Source organism: Emydura macquarii, unplaced genomic scaffold (genome assembly GCF_026122565.2).
Source record: "Emydura macquarii macquarii isolate MOO-44397 ecotype Brisbane River unplaced genomic scaffold, CSIRO-AGI_Emac_v2 contig_1170, whole genome shotgun sequence".
NCBI lineage: Eukaryota > Metazoa > Chordata > Testudines > Chelidae > Emydura > Emydura macquarii.
The window spans coordinates 1,551,809-1,571,458 of record NW_027131307.1 but is presented as its reverse complement, the minus strand read 5'-3'; the positions used below and the strand labels follow the sequence as shown (position 1 = coordinate 1,571,458).

Sequence of the window (19,650 nt, the reverse complement as noted above, 5' to 3'; positions counted from 1 at the left end):
AGATTGGGTTATGCCTAAAGAAATACCTCTGTCTGAGGTATTTGGCTTAAGGAAGTTCAGATGAAACCAGAGTTCACAGGCAGAAGGAGTGAACAAGAAGCAGTCAATATGATTAGGTCATCAGAGAGGTGCAGATGGAGCAACCTAGGTATAGCAGTGAGAGCTGAGATTATAAATAGAAAATATATAAGAAGGAAAAGGATGAGAACTGACTGACATGGGGCTCCATCAAAGGACAAGTCTGGGAGCAGAGGAGCTGCTACCATAGGAAGGGAGCAGAAAGGTTGCAAAAGGATGTTGCAGAAACAGAAAGGGGTCCAAGACAGCCAACAAGGGGCTCTCTCCTAGAGAGAGACTGAAAAAATTGGGACTGTTCAATTAGGGCTAGGGATATGATAGGAGCCTATCAAATACTGACTGGTCTAGGGCAGAAGGATGCAAAGCTTCTGTTCTCCCTGTCTCATGAGACAGGAACAGGGGACAATCCATTCAACCGTCAGGCAGCAGTTCCCAGTGTGTGGTGGGTATGAGTGGTGCCATGACAGACGGGGAAGCCGAGATGCCTGCATAGCTGTGGTATAGAGGGGTCCACAGTACTGGAGGCTGTGGAAGGTGAGGAAGAGTGAGAGATAGGACAATGTAGTTAGTGTGCTACAGACCAGGGCAAGACCTCAAGTGAGATCTGTTCGAGGGGCTGTAATATGAGACATGACTGGGGAGATGAGAGAAAGTGTCTCCATCAAGTACTTTGCTGAGGATGGAGGTTCAGAAACAGCCTGTGGTTAGAGACTATAACAGGGGTAGGAAGGGGAGGACTGAGAAGGAAGCAGAAGCAGCAGATTGTAGAGAAGTGGGGAAGGCAGCAGAGGCTGATGATTTACTGACAACTGCAGTAATGCAAGGATCCCAGAGGAGGAGACAGAGCTAGTGCACTAGGGAGTGGAGTGGGGAGACTGGAGGAATGTTCTGTGCTCAGCAAGGCCTCAGGTTAGCACAGGGCAGAGGAAAAAGGAAAGACTCTTTCCAAGCACTGCAAGGAGCACTGCAGGGAATCAGGGCTGTCTCTCCTCTGCAGTGAGTCACAGTCTATTCAGGAGCACTGGTCTGGGTAGGCATTCAACACAGCCAGCCAGCCACTGGCTCTCTCCCTTCTCAGCCCCTGGGCCTCACCAGCTCCCACTCTGGAAGCACTGAGGGACAGCAGCTCACCCGTATACTCTCGGTTCCCCTCTCCCACCAGCTTTTCTTACCTCCCCTCTCATAGCTGCTCCTGCTCTCCCACAGCTGTCACCCTCACTCCCTGGCTGACAAAGCAGCGTGGGCCTGATACAGGAGGAAGGAGGGCTGTGTACCTTCCTGGCTTTGGGCCAACCACTTCTGCAGTTCTTGGGTGCGGGAACTGAGGCAGTCCCTCTCGGCCTCCATCCTGCTCAGCTCCTGCTCCAGCTTCTGAGCCTTGTTCCTGACATCATCCTGGAGAAAGCAGGAGGGGCTGTCTGAAGCAGCACACACACAGTGTCAGGAGAGGAGAGAGGGGAAAGTCTACGGCAAGGCCAGAACCAACTGGGGCAGCAGGAGTGAGTGGGATCCCCATGATGGAACAGGTCTAGGCTGCACTGGCACAGGGAATTCGAGCCAGCTCAGCCACAGCACCTTATTGTGCTGCTTAAGCTCAGCAGAGGGGCAGGGGAAGTGAGTGACTGAGGAGAGCAGTTACCCGATCTTGCAGAGTCTGCCTGAGGTCATGGTGCAGGTCCCGGAGGGCTGTTGCCACTCTCTCTGCTGTGAGCTCCATGGGGAGGTCCTTAGGCTGAGGCCTAGCCAGCCTAAAACCATGATCCTGTTCTGGAGAAATAAGCCCTGCAGATCAGTTTGGCTGAAAAGTCACCAGGGAGAGAACCCTGGTTACATGGAGGAGAAGCTGGCAGTGTCTGGAGGCTTCTCAGGTCCCACAGTTAATGTCACAACGAGTAGATGACACTCTTCACGTTACCTTGACTGACAATTCGATGTCATGCCAGATGTCATGCATTCTCCAATGGCTGGGGCTGAGGTCACTTCCCCATTCACAAACAGTGCCTCTGTTCTCTCTGCAGCAAGTCAAGGCTCTCAGGGCTTCCTGGGGCTTGGGGCTTGGGCCTGCCCTCCCCCCCTCCCCTCCCCCGGGCATTAGAGACAAAGACTGCCTCACACTCACCAATAGCCCCACACTCCTGCTCCGTGCCCCACGTTCCTCTCTGTCCCAGCAAAGGGGGATGAAACCCAGTCTGGTCACAGTTCTTATAGACACTGCTGCCAGGCATGTCTGGCTCCAGCCCTGCTGGTGCTCCCTTAACCCCAGAAGTTGGTAGCATTAAGCCAGGAGAGAGTCCCTCCCACACCACCAGCCCTCAGCAGCAGCTCCTCTCAGGAGGCGGCAAAACGTAGAGAGAGAGGGGATGGCAGAAACCTTTCTTGGGGACTCTGGAAAGAGAGGGAGAAATGGCCCCCAGACAAAAATGGGGGAGGGGGTAAAGCACAGCCCACAGCCCTAATGAGCCCTCCCTAAAAGAGCTGGGGGGGAGAAACAGGCCGCAGGGCTCTCCTCCCAGAAAACACTGCCAGCGAGAAGCCAGGTACACCTGGGAGAAGGAGAGAGAGAGCTTGGGGGCAATTTTATCAGCTCTGAGAAACACGGGAGCATCTCCAAGCAGCTATGCCCACCTGACCTTCTCTCACCCAGCCTTGGTACCTGTTTTCACTATTGACGGGGGGATTGCAACAAAACAGCCCTACAAAATGCATGCAAAATTCTCTGGGAGCCTCTTGCTTCTTGGGGCAATTGTCCCTGGGACATTTCTAAGTGTTGGCAACCTTGCCAAGTGGGACTCCATACACTCAGCAGCACATGTGGGTTGATGACCTGCGCTGGGGTCTCCTCTGGCTTGCAGTGCTTCCTGCCTCTTGCACAGCATCCCACAAGATGTATAAACCCATCACACATGGCGCCTGCTGGTCAGATCTGGAGTGTCCGCCCCCCCGCCCAAGTCTCTAACCAGGCCTAGGCCATCCCATTCAGCTGCTCCAGAAGAAGCAGATAGCTGGGACATGGCAAAACTTTCAAATGCCCAGAATGGAGGCCAAGAGTGGCCATGTCAGAGACTGAGGACTTCTCAGTAAAGGGTCCCCACTGTTCTTAGCCTTTCTCAAACAGAGCAAGGGCATTGGCAAGCGATATGGGCCAGTCCAATCCAGGAAAGCAGGAGTAGGAAGGGAGCCCCCAGCTCTCCCACATTAGGCTGTAGTTCTCAGCCTTGGGGCAGATCCACCTGGCCTTTCAGGGGGTAAGCCTCCAGCACACCACCAGACACCAGCCACACTCACCTCCATTCCATATGACAAGATCTCCCCTTGCCACAGTGCTGCACCACAGTGTGTGCTGCAGAACGGTGTGCAGCCTGGCCAGCTGGGACTCTGCTTCACAGCGGGCACTGCTGGTGAGGCGGCACTCTACAGTGAGTGCCTCTGCCCGGCTCTCTGTGCTGCAAAGGCTAAGGCGCAGTTGAGACACCTCAGCCTCTAGCATCTGCAGCAAATCCCTCAAATGCCGCTCGCCTGCCTGTGATTCCTCCAGATCCTGTGACAGCTGCTTCTCATGGGCCACTAAGCCAGCCTCTTTCTCTAGCCCCACCTGCCTGAGCGAGTGGACCTGCAGCAAAGAAGCACAGGCCGTCGGGCTCAGCACAACTACTGTGAGGGCAGGGAGGGGGAAGAGGAGAGATAATGATGTAGAAAAGCTGCTTTCGAGCAGGCACCTTCCTACCAACAAAGGAACAAAACTGAGGAGGACTTGAACCCAGAGGGCAGGCTGGAAATAAGCTCCGGGACCTTCAAAGGCCAAGAGCTCCCCACCCACAGGGAAACACGGAATACTGTTCCCCACCCCACCATGCCCCACACCCTCAGAACGAACCAGAAGAAACATAGGGGGTGAAATAGGCTCTTGAGGGGGAGCCAGTTTATGCCATTATGGAGGTGAGCTGCCCACCAAACACATGGAGGCAGGACTATGGAAATAGCCAGTCCCCCATGCTGTGTCTGGCACGCCAGGTGAACAGGCTGAGTTGGAAGCACTCCCCACCTTCCCAGCTCTGAGTTCTTTCCCTCCTCCAGTAACAGAGAGAGAACTTAGTGCATTGCAGGGCCAGGCACAGCCGCCTGAAGCCAACATCTGCGTTAGAGGCATACGATGCTCCAAAAGTCTGCTGTTTTCCTGTTGGGGGTTCGGGGTCTGCAGTCCCAGGTGCACAGATGTAGGGAGGGAAAGCAGATCCAGGCTTCGGCACCACAGCCCCAAGGCTGTGAGCAGGTGAGGGGAGAGGTAAGGAGGAAGTGGGGAAGGGGAGATGCCAGTGTACAGTGGGGAGGGTGGGGCTGGGAAAGTCTGATGTGCTGCTGAGGAAGGGAATGCTGGGGTGCAGGCACCTGGCTGTGGAGCTCCTGTATCTCTCGTCTGTGGTCAGAATGGAGCTGCTGAGCCTGGCGAAGGGCTGCACGCAGGCTGATGCTCTCACTCTGCTGGGCAGCATCACTCTCCAGGAGGGCTCTGAGTCTCAGCTCCTTCTCCTCCAGGGACAGGGCCAGGCTGAAAGAGAGAAGGGACTCTTCAATGTAGCAGGCCAGAGCAAATCTCGCGTCTAGCGAATGCCATCTCCGCTCCTCCCCCAAACCACGCGGTTTGGGAAAAACACAGGGAGAGATCAATAGTGGTTACAATGAGATTCGGAAACCAACCTAGGCTGGGAGGCCGGGCGTGGCCGACACTGCAGTTTATCCATACAGAATAGTGTATAAGGGAGCTCCGAGGTCAAGGCCCTAATTTTGGAGACCCCCCAAGCTGAGGTAATGGCTGCCCGGAAGGCTACCGTCCACGAAGCGCGGCAGAGGGCATGAAGCCATGAGTTCCAAGGGGGAGGGCCCTATGAGTCTCGAGAGGACCAGGCTGATATCCCAGGGAGGCACCGGGTTGCGGACCTGGGGATACCACCTCTCCACCCCCTTGAGCACCCTGACCAATGTGGGATGGGAGAACGGGGATCTCCCCGCTAGCGGGTGATGGAAGGCCAAAATAGCTGCCAAGTGGACCGTCAACTAGGCCAGCACCAGACCCCGGAGTACTCCAGGATCGCCTGCAGAGGCAAGAGGCTGGCGGAATGCTCCGGGACTCCGCCCAAGAGGTAAACCATGTCCACTTAGCCTGATACATGACCAGTGTAGAAGGGCCCCTGCTGCCCAGCAGGAGTTGTGGGACCTGCACCGAGCAGGCTCCCTCTACCTCCGTCAGCCACAGAGCCTTCAGGCCGTGAGCTGCAGGGAATCCAGGGAGAGACGGTCATGCAGCCTTGGGAGCCCCATGGGTGGGGCCAATGAAAGGTCCAGCAGCATGCTGAGCCAGCGCTGGCTCGGTCAGGCCTGAGCAGTGAATATGACATCTGCCCTGTCCCTGTTTATGTTCAGTAGGACCTTTGGCAGGAGTGGAGTGGGCGGGAACGCATACCTGAGGGTCCCCGTCCCGTTACTGAGGAACGTATCTGAAAGCAACCCAGTCTCATGATCCCGGCGCCAGCCGAGGCTTGGCACTGCGCATTCCAAACTGACACGAACAGATCCAGTTGGGGGACACCCCACTTCTGGAGGATCGCAGTCACTACTCCTGAGTGCAGCGACCAGTCGTGGTGGGGTAGAAACGACCTGTTGAGGCGATCCGCCTCGTCTCTCCTCACCCCCATGAGGTGAGAGGCAGTCCAGCGGAGTCGTGCCTCTTGGCAAAGCCCCACGGACAGGTAGTTTCCTTGCAGAGAGGCAGGGAGGACGACCCTCCCTGCCTCTTCATGTAAAATGGCTGCAGTGTTGTCTGGCAGTGCCTGCACCACTCTGCCTGTCAGGGATCGGAGGAACAGCCTGCACGCTAGGCGAATGGCTCTCAGCTCCCCCACGGTGACCTGGAAACACTTTTCCTCCACCGACCAGAACCCCCGAGTGCTCAGATTGGCACCCATGTGGGCTCCCATCCCATATACGAGCCATCGGAGCTTAAGGTGACCAACGGGATCAGTTCCATGAAGGGAACGCCCTTCCCTACTGCCCTGTGGAATCTCCACCAATCTAGGGAGGCTAGGGCGGGTGGGGAACTGGACCACCCAGTTCAGTGGGTGTTTGCTCGGCACATATACCGAGGCCAACCATGCCTGAAATGGCTTGTGCCTCAGGCGAGCTAGCCTCACTATGTATGTGCAGGCCGTCATGTGGCCTAACAGCAGTAGGCAGTGCCTGGCTGTTGTTGTGGGGTATCGGTGCAGCTGGGAGAAGATAGAGACCAGCACCTGAAAACATGGCTGAGGCAGGAAGGTTCTGGCCTGGGGAGCGTCCAGGGTGGCCCCAAGGAATTCTATGCGTTTCACTGGGGTCAGTGGACGTCTGTTCGTTTATGAGCAGACCCAACCTGCTGCACATGGAGCAGCGTGAGTCACACTGACCTGCACTGGGAACCTGGGCCTACCCCTATCAACCAATCATCCAGGTAGGAAAAGATTTGCACATCCTTTCGTGTCAGGTGGGCCGCCATTACCGCCATGCAAGTGGTGAACACCCTTGGAGCCGAAGATAGGTCAAGGGGCAGGCTGTAAATTGGTGGTAGGAGCCAGCCCGTTGGCTCTGGAGGACAGACCCATGAAAGTATGCATCCTTGTAGGGCGAGGGCGGCACACTAGTCTCCTGGATAGATTCTGGATAGATTGCTGCACCTCAGGCCTGAGGATAGCAGCCATGAGCACGTCCTCATGGAACTTACGGGGGCTATGGCCCTACCCGCCGCAGCAGCAGCGTCGTTTGACATTTGGAGTGCTGCCTTAGCCAGCGTGATTCCTCCATGCAGGATGGCAGAAGCCAACCTCAAGGTAGGGGCCCCGCTCTTGAGCAACTCCTGGTGCGCCCTGAAATCTTTCAATGGTGCCATGTGGTCCCTGGAGACTGCCTCATCCGGGAAAGAGTAATAGGACTACCGAGGCAAGTCTTGCAGGTGCTCCCCTTGCTGAAGGGGTGCACCCGTAGGGTGCCTCCATGGGGTCCGACTCCTCAACCGAGGAGCAGTGTTTATGGGCCTCAGACTGTGCCAGGGTACGGACTGTACCCCTACTAGCACTTTTACCGCCTGCTTGGACACCTTCTGACTGCCCCTCCCCCCCGTGGGACCCGAGCCGCCACACAGGCGGTCGTCCTTGGTCCTGGGTGCCTTGCCCACGCCGGGGACCGTGCTTTCGCTGCCTACCACTGAGGGGCAGCTCCAAAGAGCCCTCAGCCTCGTGGAGAGCTGCAGCACAGCGTGGAATCCCGGTGCCGCGTGGAGTCCGGTGCCGCGTGGAGCTGCGGGGCGGCTGTGAGCCCCGGCCCCACTTGGGGCAGCGGTGCGGGTAGAGCTCTGCTGCCGGCGGGAGCTCCACTGCCTTCGGGAGCTCCGGCCCCAGCTTTTTTTTTTTTTCTTTTTGGGCTGCGATGCCGCATGAGACCCGCTACCCGCAGGAGCCCCGCTGCCGCCTGGATCTCCGGCCCCGCTTGGAGCTGCGCAGCCAATGAGGGGTGTGGAGCTGGCGGGAGCCCCACTTGGGGATGTGGAGCCAGCGGGAGCCCCGTTGCCACATGGAGCTCCGGCCCAGCTTGGGGGTGCGGAGCCAGCAGGAGCCCCGCTGCTGCCGGGGGCTCCGGCCCCACTTGGGGCTGTGGAGCTGGCGGGAGCCCAGCTGCCGCTGGGAGCTCCGGCACCGCCTGGGGCTCCGGTGCCGGGAGAGCCCCGCTACCCATGGGAGCCCCGCTGCCACCGGGAGCTCCGGTGCCGACCAACTGGGGGAGCGTCCTCGCTCTACCCCCGATGGCCATCTGGCGGGAAATTGTCCTCCCTGAACCGGGGATCTCCACCGCCCTTTGGGGGGACCCACGCAGGCTTACCCCGGGACCCTGGCCCCTTCTCCCTCGGCCGGGGGGGGGGGGCAGAGGTGGCATAGGCCGGCCAACAAGGCTCTTGCCACCAGACCTCCGCATTGGCAGGGGCACTCTCCCACTCCGAGGAGTCGGGGGTGGACCCCTGCTCAGAGATGCAGACCCGGAGGGGACTCAATGGGTCGTGGCTGGTGCATCTCTGTCCTCGATCCTGCCCGTACCCATGGCATAGGGGAGTGTCCGCGGTCCATGCGCTCTCATCATCATCGGCACCGGAGATGCTGCTCCGTGCCGAGTGGAGTCCAGTGCCGACGATGCGCTCCGCACCAAGGGGGAGCAGGATGACCCGGACACAGAGCAGAGCGCTGCAATAGGAGCAAGGCTTTAAACCTGATCTCTCTGCTCTGGCTCACTGTTTAAAAGCCTTGCATATCTTACTCTTGTCTGCTGTCCCCCCAGGCATTTAAGGTACCGAGTGGGGGGAGTGTCAGGGGGGAGTTAAACCCAGGCGGCCGGGACATAGCCCGACCACCTTAAGTCTGTCAGGGACTTCTTCCTAAACTACAGCACTTAACAACTACTTAAACTAACTAGGTACTTTGATTAACAAAGAGTTCAAAGAAGGGGAATGGCACTTGCAGAGAGCAAGTGCTAGTTCCATCCGACTGTCACATGCAGAAAGAAGAGACTGAGCGGACGTAGGGCCGGCAGGGCCTCATGCGCTGCGGCATGCGCAGGGCACTCCAGGGGGCACCAGAGCCGGCCCTATGGGGTCTGCTAAGGGGAAAAAAGTTCCAGGAACCGTGCACTGTGGTGTGCTCACACCTATATTGGAATGGATATGAGCAATCACTCGAAGATAGAACCTGTATTGAAGATGTTGAGGTCCCACCTTGAACCTCAGGAACCTTCTGTGAGTCGGGTGTATATCAATATGGATATAGGCATCTTGCATTTCGAGAGGCGTAAGCCACATGCCCTTTTCTAGGGAGGGAATGATTGTCACAAGCATGATCATGTGTAATCTTGGTTTGGAAATTGAACGGCTGAGCTGTTGGTGAGCCAAGATCGGTCTCCAACCTCCATTCTTTTTGGGTATTAGGAAGTAGTTCAAATAAAACTCTGTGCCCTGAAAGGGTTCCACAGCTCCCTTCTGCAAGAGGGAATTCCCCTCTAATTGGAGGATGTTATCGAATAAGTGCTCCATTCCTGTGGATCACAATGGAGGGCGTGATGGGGGCATTGCTGTAAACTCTATGACTCTGGATAACATCTAGGACCCACTTGTCTGTTGTTATGGCTTTCCATGATGGCAGAAAGAGTCTGAGGCAGCCCCTGAAGGGGGAGCCAGGAGGGGCACTGGTGTACGGAGTATTTGAAGGCTCTTTACTGACACTCAGAAATACCATTTATGTGACGATTGGGTGTGTTGGGTGGATGATCAGACAGTCAATGTAGGCAGACAGGTTCTGTGGACCTTAGGCCTTTTTTGAGGAGGCTCATAGGTACACTGGTGGTATAGCTATAGGACCTTGTAGCGATGTGATTGGGGCAGGCGGTAAAACTTTCTCTTCGGCACTGGTGTGTAGATGCTCAAAGATCTTAATGTGGCTCTAGAGTCCTTTAGGGAGTACAGGGACTAATCCCTCTTGTAATTGAAGAGGTGCAATTCACTGAATGGAAGATCATCTATAGCAGGGGTGTCAAACTTGTTGATGGTGACGGGCCAAATTCACGTAACATGCCCTTCACAGGGGCCATGCAATACCCACCGCTGAAAAATTCGGGTTATCTTCCATTTTCAGCGGCGTGGCATGGGCCCTTTTTGGCGGCGGGATTTCGCGGGGGACCCTCTTGCCGCTTTAAAAGATTTCTGCGGAGGATGGTATTGCCACTTTAAGACTCTCTTAAAGTGGGTCCTCCGCCGACAGATCTCTTAAAGGGGCAATGCCATACGCAGAGAAACTTTTGGCGGCAGCACGACTCACTGAAACACTGGCCGAACACGGGCTAGATCAAAAAGGTTTGTGGGCAAAATGCAGCCCACGGGCCGTATGTTTGACACCCCTGATCTATAGTGTTCTTTTCCTCCCTGGGAAAGCCTGAGGAATGTGACCAGGATTCCCACCTCATGAGTAAACTATCCCTGTTGCCAACACACGGGATGCCATGTCTGCAGAGTCCACTGTGGCCTGTAGCATGGACCTGGTGAGTAACTTGCTCTCCTGCAAAACTATCTGGAATTGGTTGCGATCTTGTGGGGTAGTTTGTTGGTGAACTCAGCCATTCATCCATAGTTGATAAAGTCATACTTCGCCATTAGGGCTAAATAGTTGGAAATATGGAATTGGAGTCCCACCGAGGAAAAGACCTTTCTGCCCATGAGGACTAGTCTCTTGCCTCCTCTGTCAGATGGGGTGGGGTGTGGTGTTGTTGCTTGGACTGCAATGATGCCACCTGGATGACCAGAAAGTTTGGTGGAGGATGACAGAATAGGAACTCTGACCTCTTGAGGGGGACATAGTACCTCTTTTCAGCTCATTTCAGAGTAGATGTGCACATGGCAAGGGTGTGCCATACAGTGCATGCCAGCTGGAGAACGGAAATGTTGATTGGCAGGGCCACTCTCACTGGTACCAAAGCGTGCAAGATGTCAAGTAGCTGGTGTTGTCTGTCCTGTACTTCTTCTAATGTGATCTCAAGAGTGTTGGCTAGTCTCCACAGCAGTTCCTGGAACTAGCAATAGTTGTCTGGCGCAGAGGAGGGGATTGATGAAGCAGCCACGTCTGGAGGAGATGAAGGATGCCTCAGCGGATCTGTTGGTACCAGGGTGATCGGTATATCATCCAACATTATCCTGGAGTGCTTACCTAATGAGGGTTGTAGTGGCAAGTTGGGGGAATCCTCCGAAACCAAGCAGGACCATTTAGATGGTGAATATTGGGGCTACGAGCTCCAGTATGGCCAGCCCGGTTCACCCTGCTGTTGTGTAGCCTGTGACCATGGTGCCGGATACCAGCTCTGTGGGTAAGGCAAGGTGCCACAATGCTGTCGGAACCTTGCTGTAGACATGCTCCTGGAACGGGAGCAGTGGACTGTGTCGGATATCCATATCGTCCAAATCAGAGAAGTCAGAGACTTATCCAAATGGTGGTGCCTTTGGAGCTGCTGGAATGGGAGGTGGCAGGAACATAGAGAGGGAAGGAGCCCTGCGAATGGTTGATTGGATCGGGGCTTGTAGCGAATGCAGCCCCTCTAATGCAAACCACTTGTGGGTACCTGGCGTGCTTCCGAGTCTCCCAGGGGTCAATGGTATCCATTCCGCTAGAGGGACCGGTACCGGTAACTGCATCTGCCTGGAGACTGACAGTTTCCAGGGTGCCGGCGGAGCCAAAGCAGGCAGTCACAGGATCCGTGATAGGTACTGACAGATCCAGCGATTAGCACGGCCTTTTCTCGCTCTTGTGAGTCTTGGAATGCATGGTTCCTCCATGGATGGAACTCATTGACGGTGCCAAGTCCTTCTTAGACTTGGAGGAAGACTTACTACCATGCTTACATGCTCCCTTGGCTTGTGGCTAGGCCCCAGCATGGGGTCCTTAGCACTGGTACCGGTGGAACCCAAAAGAGGCTGCATGGTAGGGGGTAGTGCTCTTTGCTTGCTCAGGCCGATGCACAGGAGGGATTCTCTGGCCAGGATCTGACGCTGGTCCCGTGGCAGGCTCTATGAGGTGCATCTTGAGGTTGAGAGCCTGGTTTTCTCTAGTATGGGGATGGAAGGAGAGGCAGATACTGCACCCGACTGCATTGTGGGCTTCTCTCCAAGCATTACAGACAGTGCTGGTACTTGTTGCTGATGGAAAACAAGGAGGGGCCAGAAAGCACAGACTTTGAACCCCGGTGTCTTCGGCATAATCCTGTACTCAGATTTGGGTATGGGGGGAGGGAGGGAAGTTTGGCAGGAAACACTGCTGAAGCAGCATCCCAAGCCCTAAAACTTCTACGGAAAAAAAAGGAACAATTTAAACTAGAAAATACAGGACAAAAACAATAAATCTGAACTATGAACAGTACTAAACAGCTTTTCTAAAGTTTTGGAAAGTGCATCTGTAAGTGTTTCTGGTTCCGTGGGAGGCCACAGCGGCTTCCTACAGGGGAATAGCTCGCGTTTGGCGAGAGGTCAGTTTAGGCAATTCGCCCATATGTGGGGGGCGAGCACTCAGTCTGCCACTCAAGCCCCCAGTCGGGGCGAGTGAGCAAGGAGTCCCGTGCTCCAACCCCTAGGCAGGGTGAGCGGAGGTGGGTCGCTCAGGCCCTCAGGCAGGACGAGCGAACCAGGAGTCAGGTGCTCCAACCCCTAGGCAGGGTGAGCAGAGGCAGATCGCTCAGGCCCTCAGGCAGGGCGAGCGAACCAGGAGTCAGTTGCTCCAACCCCTAGGCAGGGTGAGCAGAGGCAGATCGCTCAGGCCCTCAGGCAGGGCGAGCAAACCAGGAGTCAGTTGCTCCAACCCCTAGGCAGGGTGAGCGGAGGTGGGTCGCTCAGGCCCTCAGGCAGGGCGAGCGAACCAGGAGTCAGGTGCTCCAACCCCTAGGCAGGGTGAGCAGAGGCAGATCGCTCAGGCCCTCCGGCAGGGCGAGCGAACCAGGAGTCAGTTGCTCCAACCCCTGGGCAGGGTGAGCAGAGGCAGATCGCTCAGGCCCTCAGGCAGGGCGAGCGAACCCGGAGTCAGTTGCTCCAACCCCTAGGCAGGGTGAGCGGAGAAGGCAACGGCTTCAGGTGGGGTCAGGAGAGCAATTCTCCTGGGGTGGCTAGGGAAAAGGGGAGGGGGACGCAGGCCCACCCGTCTCCACTGCGTCCCAGCCCAGGGCCCTAGCAGTGGCAGAAGCGGCTGCCACTGTGCCGGCGGGGCTCCCGCCGCAACACACCGGCTATAAGGCGGCTTCAGCCACAGGCCGTGGCTGTCCCTGGGCTACTTCCTCCCCACTGACCCTAGTACCTGCCTCCTCCGTGCCACGAAGGTGGTCCTCCAGGAGTAGCGCCGTCAGTCCTTCCTCGTCGACCGGGGGTAAGGTGGGGAGCTCCTCTTCAGGGGGCAGCTCCTTAAGGTCGTTGGATGTGGGGAGCGGCTCGGCCTCGGGCAGCTCCTCCAAGTCCAGCCCCGCTATAGGGAGGGGCTCGGCGGCCGGCAGTTCCTCCAAATCTAGCCCAGCCTCCGGGGGTGCCCGCCACTCGGGCCGCTCTGGGGTCTCAGCCCAGTCTGGCGGTTCCAGAGTACGGCCCCGGGCTCGGGGTCGGGGTAACTCGGCCCAGTCGCCCTGGCCGGGTTGCCTAGTCCAGCTTCTCGAGGGCCCTATCCAATCCCCGGGCCCAGGTGGGGCCGGGGTTCTTCGTCGGCGGTTAGGCTCTGGCCTAGGCCTCTGCTGGCGGGGCAGCACGTCCGCCTCTGGCAGCAGTCTGCGGCCTACTGAGCTCAGGGGCCAGGCTTTTGTACTTCCCCTTCCTGTTGGGGCTCCACCCTGTGGCAGCCAATTGGCCTGGCCAGGTTGTCCTATCCCGGCCCGGGCCCTTTGTTGCCGGGCAGACTCCAGGGCAGGGTGTGAGTTGAGCCAATCAGAGCGCGGGCGTCCTTCCTCAGGCTCTGGCTCCGTGGGAGGCCACAGCGGCTTCCTACAGCATCACAATGATGAGAGGAGAGGAGAAGCTCCAAACTGGACCATATGGTGGTGAGAAAGAATTGAAGATGTCGGTGTTCCTTTATCACAGGGGTGGGGAACCTCCGGCCCGCGGGCCGGATCTTGATCCCGCCCGCCCCGCCGCCGAAACCCTGCCGCCGTCTGCCCATTTTCGGCGGCGGGGGGAGTCCGGAGGCGGTTACTGCCCCACGGAACCCTGTGGACACTGTAAAACCGCGCCGCCGAAAAGGCGGAAACGGTGGCGGCATTCAGGCGGCGGGTACCGCCCCACACGTAACTGTGCCGCCGCCGAATCCCCCCCCGCCGCCGAATCCCCGCCCGCGGCCAGGGCCACCATCAGGCCCTTGGCAACAAAAAGGTTCCCCACCCCTGCTTTATCACTTTGAGCAAAACCATGAGGCAGTGCAGGGAGCATGTGCAGACTGTCAAACAGTGCTACTTTCAAAAACTCCAGCTCCAGGCGCATGGCACGTGCACCTAACCACTCAGAAGAATACAATAGGGATGATCATTCGAAGAAAAATCAGCAGTTCTGACATCTTAGACTTCTTTTTTTGATTTAATATGAGTATGCACCATTCTACTGCTTGTGTTTACTTGTCCCAAAATCTCCAGGAATTTAGAATGAAAATCGATTAACACTAAACAAGTTTCTTTTTTAAATTCAAACAAGTCCCTCCTAGCCATTTTGCCATGGTTCCTCAGGGATTTAATGATCGTGCATACTCTATGATTGATGATTTTTGGCAGTGACTATATATATCACACTGAGCTATCATGTCTTTGATCTGAGCATTCATCCCAAGCCAGATACTACAGAAGTGGGCTCAATATAAAAACCTTGATAGATGGACAACAATCTCTCTTGTCCTTTGCTTCTCCAGATTTCACCCCTAGATAGTTGCTAGGTATTTATGGAGCACTTCTTTTCTCAGCACTTCTAGAACAGTCAGACTTTCTCCTTTTAGAAAAACACTTTCCTCCTCACTCATTTTTTCCTGAAATTGTTAATACAATCTCAGTTTGGGGATAACTCTTCCCCTTCTCTGGGCTGGCTTTGAGAAAGTATTCATTGCATTTGATACAAAACTGGGAATTTGTTTTAATTTGAAATTCAGCTGCTTGAAGCAGGAAAAGACCTCAGATGCCTGAAACATGAATCCCAGACCACCATTGTGTTTGTGATCCTCCTGGTGCACAGTGAAGGCCATATGTTGTCCTCACTCAATTTACTTGGAGATCCCATCTTTGCAGATTCAGCATCAGATTCTGGATTCCAGATGGTGCTAATTATAGTGTTTTCTGGAAGTAGCTCAGGTAGAATGAAAGTTTTCCCACACCTGCTTCACTGGTAGAGTATAGGATGGAAGGGCATAGATACCCTACCTACAGGAGGGTCTTGTTCCAGGCATTGGTCGAAATGAAACTTTGGTTTCCTGTGAAAAGGAGTCAAAGAAGAGGGAATGGTCCTAGTTATCTTTCAGTGAATTGGACAGAGGTTGATCTTTCTGTGGGGAATCACTGTTGTCCTTCACACAGATTAGTTCTTGTCCAGAGACACAGGCACTACAGATTGCTCTGCTCATCTGGGTGTGAAAGAGTCAAAGCTGCCAGGACAGGCAGTCTGTCTGGCTGCATCTTGGCCAGCAGCTGCAACTGCACATGGGGAATTGGTTCTGGGACCAGCTTAGACAGCATCCAGCACAAGGCTACAGGTTTGGCTCTAATGCCAACATAGCTGGAGATGCCACAAAGGCAGGTTATCTGACACACTGGGATGCACTTGGCAATGTAAAGAGAAGAAGCTGAGCAACGGGTCCTTTCTTGATGAAAATGCACCATCATGGGTGATTCTGTGGAAGGCATGTTAGTCAGAGACGATTCGCCACTCTGAATTGCTCTAGGCTGAAACTACCAAGATTTTCTGGGACTTGGAGGCAGATTACTGAAAACACTGGAGCAGACCCAGGAGAGTTTCTGAACACTCTCTCCAGATTCTGAGAGTGAGAGAGAACATCTTGCACCCAAGTCAATCACTGGCCTTCTTGAGCACAAAATACAGTTGCATGTGCCTATGAGGGGCATTGGATGGTCATAGCTAGGGCTCTTCTTGGAGCACTGGTATGTATCCCATTCTCCACGTGCACAAGAAGAAACAACTAAGAAAAAATACAACACAAACGCAACATTAAGTGTAGCTGGAGAGAGAGGCCAGAGCAGACATGTCAGACTGCAAGCCACAACTTGGTGCTTGGGTGGAGTCAAGCAGCTGAGACCTACTACCTCAATTACACAATGTGTTGGGATAAAATACCTGTGTGCTAAGGGAGGCAGCCAACTGCCTTATTGACTCAGAGCTGGAGACAGGTGAGAAGAACTCAGTGCTTCAGCTGTGTCAGCTACTCAGGCTCAGCAGATTAACAGCTGCTACAGGATGTTGGAAAGTAGAAAGTAGGGGATCATCTTGGGAGTACCAACAAACCCAGAGGCTTCAAACTTCAGTAACGGCCAGGGACTTCATAGAGGTTCGATACAAGGCACTCAGACATTCAAAATATTATTAAAAGCTACCAGCTGGGTAAAGCAATTGGCTAATCTTGCTGAACTGTCTGAGAAATGCAGCAGCCTCGAGGAGATGCACCAGCAGTGGCCCCAAGGAGTGCCTTTGCTGACTGCTGGCAGAAGGAAACTGACAGGCTGCTACTCAGTACAGTCTGGGCACCCCAGAGGGAGAACGAAACAGCAAGCCCCTAAGTGCACCAACACCTCAGAGCTTTGGGAGGTGTTCCTAGATCAGCTTTCATCTGCACAGACCTGAGAGAAGGAATCAGTTAAGATGGGAAAGAGAAATATCCAGCCCACATCACATTTGATTTCTGCCTACCTGGCTCTTTCAGCTTCCAGGGCTCCAAGTGTGGCCTGCAGCTCTGTGTTCTGATGCTCCACCTCCTCCCGCTGGCTCCGCTCCAGCACCTTCTGGTTGCATAATTCTTGGACCTCACTCAGTTGCTGCTGAGCCTCCCGGCCAATCTGTTGCCAGGAATCCTTGGTGACCACTAGGTCTTGAACCTGCAATACGACAGAAGAATAGTGGAGGAGCCAGAGGTTAAAACACACAATAGTTTTCCTGTATCCTGTGGGGAAAACAAACAAGCAAGTTAAAGTTTCATCTGATCTTCAGAGTGTCAGGTTTACATTAGATGTTGCTCACATGTTTGGAGACCAAAGTGGAGGCGTTTGTTCACTTGAAAAGCCCCCTAGAAATAAAGACCACCAGCAGCATGACAGATGGGGATATGCCACTGTGCAGCCAGGGTCAGGAGCGAACGGCAGGTGAGAGGCAGAGGGAACATCTCTGCCAGCCGAGATCGGGATGGGGTCAGGGGTGAACAGCAGAGAGATAGGAAGAAGGACCATCCCCCCCAGACCGGCTGGGATCAGGGTCTAGCGGCAGGGTCGTGGGCAAAGGGATCGCCCCCACCAGCTGGGATCAGGAGTGAGCGGCCAGGCAACAGACAGAGGGACCTTCCCCCTCATCCCAGCCAGAATCGGGGCTGAGTAGCAAGGTAAGGAGCACATTGAGGGTGAGCAACAGGCAATGGGACTACCACCCTCCTAGGTGGAATCTCCATTGCTCTGTGCCCGGTCACTCACCTGGTTTTGCAGGGTGTCTCGCTGCTGAAAGAGAATGTATGTTTCCTGCTTGAGGGTTCTGACCTCTTCCTGGTGCCTGCTGTCCTCTGCCTCCATCTTACTCTGAGCTTCCCGGAGCTCAGCTTGTAGCTCCTCCACAGTGTCCTATAGCCAGGCCAAAGAGTGAGTCACTGAAAGCTGTGAAATTTCAAATCCTGCTCCTTCCGTTCTGTGCCCCAGAGTCCCTCTCATCAATCACATCTTCCTGCTTTTGCTCCTCCAGTGTGGTTCTGTGTGCAGATACCACCTGGCTTCCCACTCTAACATCCCATTCTCCTTCCTTCTACGGAGCTCTCTGGCTTACCAGTCTCCTGCCCAGATGCAACCCTCTTCCTGCTCCTCCTTTCTTCCCCAGTGCTTCTCTCCCAGCTCTGCACTTCCCTCCAGTTCCTGCTTCTGTCCCTTTTATCTCTCCTTTCACCCCCATTTTTTCTGTCCTTTGTGTTGGACTCTAACAGCCCCTTCCCTCCTTTCCACTGCTCCCTGCAAGTCAAACCTACCTGCTCCTTCTGTTGCTTCTTCACCTCCTGGCGAAGCTGCTCCAACTGCTGACTGGCATCTGTCAGCTCTCCCTGTGTTTGGAGCAGTGCCTCCAGCAAAGACTTCTTCTCCCTCTCTTTGTCTAGCAGCACCTGCACAAAGAGGGAAGGGGAGAAGGAGGGCTTAACCCTCACATATGAAATGAGTTTGCTGAATCTCTGAGGCTAACACTTCCACATAAACTAGCTACTTGTCTCCAGAGTCAGTCTACACTTCACTGGAGACCGAGGTTCTGTGGTGAGACTGATAGAGAAAGACCCACTGTCGATGGGTTTCTCCTCTTAAGTGATGCCAAACCACATGGCACCTCCCAACTGCTCTAGGTCAACACAAACATCTGTCGGACTCTGGCTGGACCATCTTGGGTGAGGGCACCGCTGCCTGCAGTTCTGCTCCTCAGTTCTTCCCACGCAGCCAGCAGCAGCTCTTGCTCGTGTACACTGGGTTGGAGTAGCAGAGTGTCATGGCCCAAAGAGGACAGGAATCTCTGGCTCTCTTGGGAAGAGTAGGTGCTTAACTGAAAGTGTCCAACAGGGCTTGGGAAATCTCTGAGGTGTCATCTCTGAAACTGATGCAATCCCTCCGATGCCTGCCGGTGCAGTGTAGGGATACTGCTGTGCCTAGGAACTCAGACAAAAGAGCAGGGCTTTGGGTGGCACACAATAAGGGTCTCTGGTGTGGGGAAGATCTGGCAGGTAGATTCTGCATACTTCAGAAATGCAGCACACTGACAGCAAATGAAACAGAGCTGGATAACTTCCACAGGGGAAAACATCGCAGGGCAATTCTTTGAAAATGGTTTAAAAAAAGTTATGGAAATCCACAACTAAAAAACTTCATCTAGCTGCACTCGATGTTGTAAACATAGGTCAATAACTTCAGGGAAAAGAGCATTAAAGAAAGATGAAATCTTAAAAAACAATTAGTTAAAATAAGGAAAACTAAGTTAAGATAAAAGTTTTAAACCACAAACATCTGAGCTGTTGCAGATCTCAGTAACAAAACAAACATCTACGAGACAAGTGGACTTCTGTATAGCTCATTAGCCAGCTTCACCGACGCTGTGTGCATTGTTACTTCCTGCAGTCTGAGAAAGCAAGCAGATGAGCACTTCTTCAGCACTGTCAGAAAAGCAGCAACAAAAGTCAGGGTCTGTGCCCAGAGACCAGACTCCCACACCTCCCTCACCTTCTCTGTCTGTCTAGACAGGCATTTCTACCCAGCTCACCACCATGCTACCCTCGTGCCTACAATGCCCTCCCTCTCTGGGTGCCATGCATTCATCTGCTCTTTTTCAAACCCCATTGCAAAACACACTGCTCTTGTAAAGCACACACAGTGTCTAGCCTACAACTCAGAGCAAAGGCTCAAGCTAAAGTTATGAGAAATGCTGAACCTTCCTGGCAGCCAGCTGCACTCCTGAGTAGCTTGGTGGTGCTAAGAGATAAACAAGCATGATCTTAAAAAACATTCCACCTCAGCAGGCAATAGTGTGGTTTTCCCTGGCTAAAACAGACTCTACCCCCCAAGTCTAATCTGTGTTGCCCCTTGACCTTCATCTATCGATCCTGCCATCCCCACACCCCATGCTGCTTTCTCTTGGGATTCTGAGTGTGTGTATGAGAATGGGATTCCAGGTGTAGTAAGAAGTGAGAGCTTAAGGCCTGTAAAACAAGCTAAGGCCTAAATGGAAAAAGCCGAGTGAACAGAAGTATAAGGGGTCACTCAAGTTAACTGAAAATGGTATAGGAA

At 54.5% G+C, this 19,650-nt stretch overlaps 1 protein-coding gene across 4 annotated transcripts in view; it reads right to left on the bottom strand.

Annotated features, from left to right (window-relative positions):
- Positions 1 to 19,650, bottom strand: part of CEP250 (centrosomal protein 250) — a 133,091-nt gene that overhangs the window by 24,238 nt on the left and 89,203 nt on the right. For all 4 annotated transcript variants that reach the window (XM_067546872.1, XM_067546874.1, XM_067546876.1 and 1 more), the window contains 7 exons: positions 17,859 to 17,990; positions 17,320 to 17,463; positions 16,550 to 16,734; positions 4,465 to 4,624; positions 3,364 to 3,688; positions 1,718 to 1,845; positions 1,353 to 1,473 (listed from right to left, as the gene is read on the bottom strand). In XM_067546872.1, the coding sequence (XP_067402973.1) occupies positions 1,353 to 1,473; positions 1,718 to 1,845; positions 3,364 to 3,688; positions 4,465 to 4,624; positions 16,550 to 16,734; positions 17,320 to 17,463; positions 17,859 to 17,990 (1,195 nt within the window). The remainder of the gene's footprint in view (positions 1 to 1,352; positions 1,474 to 1,717; positions 1,846 to 3,363; positions 3,689 to 4,464; positions 4,625 to 16,549; positions 16,735 to 17,319; positions 17,464 to 17,858; positions 17,991 to 19,650) is intronic.